The following is a 7,725-nucleotide window of genomic DNA, read 5'->3' as shown; positions in this document are numbered from 1 at the left end:
GGATATAAAGTTTAATAACATGTCTATTAGATCAGCAGCAAAAGATCACGCAAGTGATTAACTACAGAGCATTAACACATTATTGTAAAAAAATCATTCATACCAATGAATGACTCTAGAATGGACCTAATTCATAAAAATCAAGAATCCGCCTGCATGAATAATAGATATAAAAATCAACAAATATCACCAGATAAGGTTGAAAAAAACCCGGCCAACTACCTGTTGCGAGCACCAATTTATTTTTGTCTGCCTCCTACAGAAGTAAAAAAGCTTGCATTCCAGATTACAATTAAAAATATTATAAAAGTTCCTAAATCTTGGATTTTAAAAAAAACCAGCTCGTGAAGATTGGTGTACTAAATTTATGGAGCACCATTTAAATCAAGGCTAACGACACGGGGAGGAGGAGGGGGAGAGGCACGTGTCTCCCCACTTATTTTCTAAAGGACTTTTTTTTTTTATAAGAAAATTCTAGATATAGAAGACTTTTTTTAAGAGCTGGCGATTGTACCCCTCCATTTTGAAACCCGTGTCGTCGGCCCTGCTTTAGCATGCACTATAAATGCAATTGGAAAGCCTTTCACCTTTTTTAATTTTTCCTCGTAAAAACATTAAAGATCATTTCCTAATAGGAGCACCAACAGAAAATGCAAGAAATGCCAATGCAAGTGGTTGAATAAAAGAAGAAAATATTGTAAAATATCTGCAACATTTTATTTACAAAATGCTCTAATGAAAAGTCTTTTTTATTATTTTTTGAAAATCATGAAATTTATCTTAGTATTAAAGAAGATTTTGCGGAAAAAAAAAAAAAGGAACAGTAATGCTTACCTTTCCAACACATTGCACACAGACAGGGCCGGCGCGAGTGTATGTCACGTGGGGGAGGGGAAGAGTGGTGGTGTGCCATTCGCCATTCGAAACATGGAAGTCCTCGCTTATTGAAATTTGCCGACTGACTGGTTACACTTGCTGTCTGACTTGTCTAAAAGGTCTACATTTGCCGTGTCTTCTCTAAAGGAATAAATTTGCCGATTAAATGAATTTTTGATGAAACAGATATTTACCCATTAAATCCTGATATTTTTGTCATCCTACTTCATCTTGTTCACAGATCAATTCAAATAAAGAAGTTTGCCAATCTTATTCAAATCAACCAGAAGCAGCACATAAAAGGTTCAAAGAATCTATTACAAAGGTTCAAAGAATCTAATACAAGCTAGTCAGGCAGACATAAAAGTAAAAAATCCACTTGTATCAAATCACTCCATTAGTTTTAAAAATTCAATCATACTATCTAAATGTTTTAAGTATCTGCGTAAAGGTCCCAGGTTAGCATCAAAAGAGGTAGGAAAAAGCGTTCAACTATGATTTTAACTGACTCACCAGTCAAAGCATGGCTTACTAATGATAAAAACAAACTAGTAAAACTAAAGTTATTAAGAATTGTAAATCGTTTGTGAATGGAAGTAAAAAAGAGTCGTTCAAGTTAAATCTTGTTGATAAAAACTGAAGTAGAATATGCATATTTCGAATCATTTGCCAACAGTAAATCAAGAGAACAATGGATTAAATGGCAAGTTTGCAAAAAATGGGCTTATGAAGAATGCACACCAGAATTATTGTAAAAAAAATTATTAAAGCGTAACTTGTGTTATACTTTAAAAAAACTAATAATTAATATTTTCAGTATGTAGCATTTTTTTATTTTTATCAAAATTATTTTTGTTTTCAGGGTATTCTGAAACTTGTGATACGTTTGAAAAGTACAGAGAAAAATATAGATATTTAGAGAAAAATATAGGTATTTAGAGAGAAAGGTGACTAACCAACTGTTTCCCCTAGTAATAAAATAAAGAAATTTTATTAAATAAAAAAAGAGACCAACTCACCCGATTTATTTATTATCTTCTCGTTTCACAGGGATAAAAATGAAAACGTAATAAAACAGGGATGAAAGTGTAAACTGAAATGTAATGCAGAAACCTGACAAGTAACTTTTTCCACAGCTTGCTTATAAACTTCTACAATTTTACTATAGCAGTAATCCACATGTTTTAAAGGAGTCCGTCGTAAAGAGTTGAAACTAACATTCTCTTGAAAGTAGAAACACTTTGTAGTGACTCTACTTTTTAAACTGTCTGCAACATATATATTGCTCTTTAACTCGTTGTTGTTGGATTTAAAACGAAATAAAGTTGTTTACTTATTGTTATTTGCTTGAATCTATTTCTTTAAAACATTGCGTTTGGTACCAGTCTCTGAAAAGTCTTACTAACTGCAATTTTTCCCCTCAAATTTTATTTTAATTTTAGTTTAGTAGATTAGTATGAAAATTTAAATAAGTAATAAATTGAAATAAACAATATGAAATTTTAATTTTAGATTTAGTAGATTAGTATGAAAATTTAAATAAGTAATAAATTGAAATAAATAATATGAAAATATTGAACGATTTCCTAATAATCATTTAGAAGATTTTGAGAGTAAAAACTTTGTGCGTTATGAAAATTGTCCGACTTTGAATTTTCAAGTTACCTAAAGTACGTTAAGTTGCTACATTATCATTTAATGCTGTTAAAAATTTTTTTTGCTCTTTTGATAAAGCTTGTGACAGATCAAAAAGAAATCAGAGCAACGACAAATATCGTAAATCTCATTTTTGATGCTACTGTAATTTTCTGCAATTTTTTCCTAATCTAGTCAATCTTTTAATCTAGTAAAGAAAAATTGATACCCAAACACTTTTCGCGCCTCAAATAATGATTATATATAAAACTTAAACAGTTAATGAAATGAAACTTAAACAGATTAACTTAAACAATTAAAGTTGAGCATCAACATTTAAACGTTTCAATAGTCTCTCTTTTTTTCTCACTTTAAATAAAATGAAGAAAAATCCTATTTACAAGAAATTATAAAACTTGTAGAGAAAAACTTGTATAAAGCAATAAAAGCGTTAAACGTTTTTATGCGTTAAATTTTTATAGTAGATGCAATATAAAAAACGCAGAAACCTGCATTAAAAATAATAAACAACACAAATATTAATTCGTAGAACGAATCAAATAATCTATCTGTTTAACATAAAGGATATACTTTGAATTTCCTCAGGGCTAATCTCTGATAAAAACTCCGATTCCAATATTATTTCTTGATCGATTGGAGTACATTTTCCAGACGTGCCAGTGAGCATTATTATTGGCGTTGCTTGCAAAAGATGCGTAACAATGTCAACACAGCGTCTATTTTGCCATTTAGTAATGAGATCAAGACTTGCACTTTTATCGATTTCCGTAGGTCCAAACAACAAAACCTCAAGCATAAGTCGAATATCTCTTAATGTTTTAATTGTATGCATATAAGATCCTACTAGAAAGTTTATAACAATCTGTAAATAACGAGTGTAAATACTTTTTATTGTAAGTGTGGGTAAAGTTGCTTGAAGCATCGGTATATCGTGTGCATCTCGCAATTCGTCATGATATGGACAGTGAAGTAATTCATAAAGAACAAATGCAAGCTCATGACATACGGTTGTTATCATGCTTTTTTTTTCTGGGAGCAAACAGTTCATTCCAGGTAATTCCCCGACTATAATTGAAGGACATCTGTTAGGTTTCTTTCTCGGTGAGAGCACTACAGAATGTTCTCCCGTATCAAGGATAAAAATATTTTCGCAATTAATAGACGATATCTGCAAATTGTTCTTGTAGAGGTGTTGAAGACCTTTAACTGTTTGTAAAAGAATCATTGCTGTTTCGCGCTCATACGCTTCTGGAATCAAGGTATGCTTTTCAAGTGTAAGTGAGACATACTTTGACAGAGTCATTTTGGGTATCATTGGTGAGATGTAAACAGAATTAATTTGAATTGTTTTTGGTATACCGTCTTGTGGAGTAGCATGTTTTTGAACTATTTTATGGCATACATGTAAGCAATTTGGATGTAACGTTGATTTTATATAATCCACATTTATATCGGGTATTGATGAATGATTCATCTGAACACACAAAAAAGAAGTCAAAAAAAAATTTAGAAAATTTATAAGCAATTATAAGGGTAATTATACCCCGCGTAATTATTTAGTGCTGAAAAGTATTCTTAAAGAAAGAAAGCAAACAATCGTTCGTTTTCTTTGGTATTATAATATAAAAAGAAACCAACTCACCCAAGCACTATATAATTTATTATCTCCTTGTTTCACAGGAATAACAATGTAATTAGACAAACCCAACTGTATATGATCTTCTTTGCGTTCAAAATCATCCCACCCGAGTTCGTGTAGAGAATCGCAGCTGCAATGTAACGTAGAAACCTGACGAGCAATTTTTTCCACAGCTTGCTTATGAACTTCTACAATTTTACTATAGCTGTCATCCACGTGTCTTAAAGGAGTCCGTCGTAAAGAGTTGGAACTAATATTCTCTTTGAAAATTTCTTTTTTCTTTATAGGAAAATCTGTGTCAGAGTTCGAGTTGGAGCTTCTTGTCGACATATTTTCGCCAAATAGCGACGAATCAGAAGAATTACAACGAAGAATATAATCGCAATTACTAGTTGTAACAGAGCTGTTTGATTCTTCGTGGTCAGAAACTGCTTTGAACTTTTGGTCAATGTGATTTGATAAACACGAGTCAGATGGTCGAACAGTTGCATGAGTTGAAATAGAGTCATTGACAACACCTATAATTAGACATTAATAATTAATTAGATTCATTAAATGTAAAAACAAAAAACAAAAAAAACATATCATGATATTTGTTTTCTTTTATTAAGTTATATCAGGGGCAGGTACAGGACTTTTTTCTTCAAATTTTTACTATAATATAAATAATTTTTTATATAAATATTTGATGTTAAAAATTTAATTTTTAGATAAATTAGTTTAGTTTTTTAGATACGAAGGTATTCAACATTATTTATAACTTTAAATAAATATGGCTTATGGCTACACTTTACAGAAATATTTTGTTTAATTTTATAAAAAAGATGTTAACTTTTTAATTTTTGTTTATGTTTTGCCAAAAAAAGCTCTCTGAATCCATGTCTGTATTTGCCCCTGCATATATATATCGGTGAAAAGAAGAACAGTACTAGTCCAATATTTTCATTTCGAGATAATGTTTAAGTTTTAATCAATTATAGTAAAATAATACTAGTCCATCTTTCTTTCATTATAAAAAATTATGAAAGAAAGATGGACTGGTATTATTTTTGTAGTACATAGAGAGATTGGCATAAGTTAAATGAAATTATGAAAAAAAGTGCAAATAACAAAAAATGGACTAGCACTGTTCTTCTTCTCACCAATTCATATAATTTATTTGTTATTATTTATATTTATAAGTTTTTTGTTATACTGAAAAATTGTTTTTCTCGAGTAAAGTTGAGTCATACTATAGAAATTATAAAAATTGTTTCACCTGTGTCGTTAGATCGTATCGGTTTTCTTGGAGGTTGCATGTTGTTTTTTGAGAAAGGATAGTTTATATAGTCGTTTCCGTCGTTGTCATTACTACTTGCGCTAGAGCACGATGAATTTTTATCTTTTTTAAAGTTAAAAACTGGATTTAATTTATGAGTTACTGGAGATATTCTATAAACATAAGGGTCAGAAACTCGCCTTGCTATTTTTATAGGATAACTTCGTTGACCCATAACAGGGCTGCAGGTCTGCACAGTATCAGATGGTGGTAACAAGTCTGTTTGAGTGTCCGTTATGACGTGACAGCTTGTTGTACTTCGATTTCGGCCTTTTTTCATAAAACTGAAACTAAATACGCGTCTTTTAGACGTTGGCGTGAAATAAAAAGAGTTTTGTCGTAATATTTTATTGTTATTAACACTATGTAAGTCTTGTAAACTGTGTGACATAAGAGTGTTGTCACTAGGTCTGTAAATTATATTTTTATCTGACACAAATGAATTTATACCATAATGAGTTGGTGTTGATGGTTCACGAATACCACAATATTCGAACTCAACTTTATTGTCATCTTTTTTGGAAGCAAGTTTTCGAAAGAATTTTTTCAATTTGGATTGTTTTTTCTTGTCTCGATCTAAGGTCATCGTATGCAACTGGTATACAGTATCATTAGTTTGTGAAAAAGGAGCGTTGGATTCAAAGTTGTCAAACGGATCTATATAATCATGTAAATATAAATAAACTCGAGTAAAAATACAACCAATCACATTACTTTACACCATTTCGTTACTAAAAAGTTTTTTCAATTAAAAAATGTTAAGTATTGAAAAAAAAAAAAAAAAAAAAAAAAAAATTAAAAAGCTTTAAAAACATTACAGTGCTAATTCACGTACACACAAACCATGCTAGCACTTTATGTTTTATACTTAAAGAAAACTTTCAGTAAAATGCTTTAAGGGATTAACTTGCTCCAACAAATGCTTTTAAGGATCAATTTATTCCAACAAGCGGCGAGAAGAATTAGATCAAAAATATTCATTCAGTTTTTCTTATATAAATAATGAATATTTTTATTTATTATTTATATAAGAAAAAGTTTGATGCTTATTATGATATAAACATCAAACTTTTGCTGAAACCTTAGTAATAAAGAAATCTCCAAATGGAAGAAAGATAAAAGAAATAACAATTTTTATGATGAAATTTACGTTTGAGAAACTAACGAGCTAAGAGACAAAAACAAAAACAACAATTACGAAAAACCGTTAATAAAAATAAATAAATGAACCTTATATTATATTATATTAATGAACATATATATCAAAATAAAATTATAAATGTTTGAAAATACTAAATACAGGGTTTTGATTGCAAAAATATCATTATAATTCAAGTTAGTTCGGAAGTTTGTTTTTTATTTTTGTCAATATAAACACTTACTCAATAAAAACCGCAAGCCTAACAAATAAAAGTCCATACATTATATATATAAAAGAAAACCAATATTTAACTCTTTACTAAGTTCCTCCTTAACTTTTTATTTTTTATTAACTTTTTAAAGTTTATTTTTCAAGAAATTTTGTTGTAAAGTATTGTAAACATATTTTGTACAAGATAATGACTTGAAAATAATTTTTTTCAATAATTACTCCTTAATCTCATCAAGAAAATAAGTTATAACAAGATTTGAAAAAAAAACTTTTAAATTTTTTTGTCTGCCGTTTAATTTCATTGAATTGTTAAACCACTTAAAAATTACTTTTGTTTTATTAATAAAAATTAGTTACCATTTTGGTGGTTCTATATCATTATGCATTTATAAAAAGATTACTTAGAGTAGATCAAACATTGTTGGAAGACGAGAAACAAGAAGTACGAAAAATAAAGAATTCAAATAAAAATAATATAAATATAAAAGATTCGCGAGAAAGAATATAAAAGAAAGCTTTTTTCTCGAAATTTATTTAATGCGCGACTGACAACAGTTTACTTTATGACGCAATTAATTTTTTTGTTTAGAAATCGGTATTTTCTTTTATAAGATTTGTAAACAAGGTTTTTTAAAAACAAAAATATTATCTAATTATCTGAACCTTTTTAACCTTCCTGATAAAACCTTCTTTTACAAAACCTTATTATAAAATCTTTTTTTACAAAACCTTCCGTATAAAACCTTTTTTTACAAAACTTTTTTTTACAAAACATTCTTTATAAAACCTTTTTTTGCAAAACCTATAAATTTTGCAAAACCTATAAAAAAAGTATAAATTATTAATTAGTAAATGACTAAGAAC

At 28.9% G+C, this 7,725-nt stretch overlaps 1 protein-coding gene across 8 annotated transcripts in view; it reads right to left on the bottom strand.

The window, feature by feature from the left end:
- Positions 1-2,969: 2,969 nt before the first annotated feature.
- The window catches only part of LOC100200608 (uncharacterized), a 40,305-nt gene continuing 35,549 nt past the window's right edge, over positions 2,970-7,725 (bottom strand). For 4 of the 8 annotated variants that reach the window (XM_065817225.1, XM_065817227.1, XM_065817228.1 and 1 more), the window contains exons 7-9: positions 5,430-6,146; positions 4,175-4,689; positions 2,970-4,006 (exon numbers count right to left, since the gene is read on the bottom strand). In XM_065817225.1, the coding sequence (XP_065673297.1) occupies positions 3,077-4,006; positions 4,175-4,689; positions 5,430-6,146 (2,162 nt within the window). In that variant the 3' untranslated portion in view covers positions 2,970-3,076. The remainder of the gene's footprint in view (positions 4,007-4,174; positions 4,690-5,429; positions 6,147-7,725) is intronic. The other 4 variants (XM_065817229.1, XM_065817231.1, XM_065817233.1 and 1 more) reach the window with 1 other exon arrangement.

Source organism: Hydra vulgaris, chromosome 14 (assembly GCF_038396675.1).
Source record: "Hydra vulgaris chromosome 14, alternate assembly HydraT2T_AEP".
NCBI classification, from domain to species: Eukaryota; Metazoa; Cnidaria; class Hydrozoa; order Anthoathecata; family Hydridae; genus Hydra; species Hydra vulgaris.
Note: the sequence above shows the minus strand (reverse complement) of the source record. Positions and strands in the feature narration are given on the sequence as shown.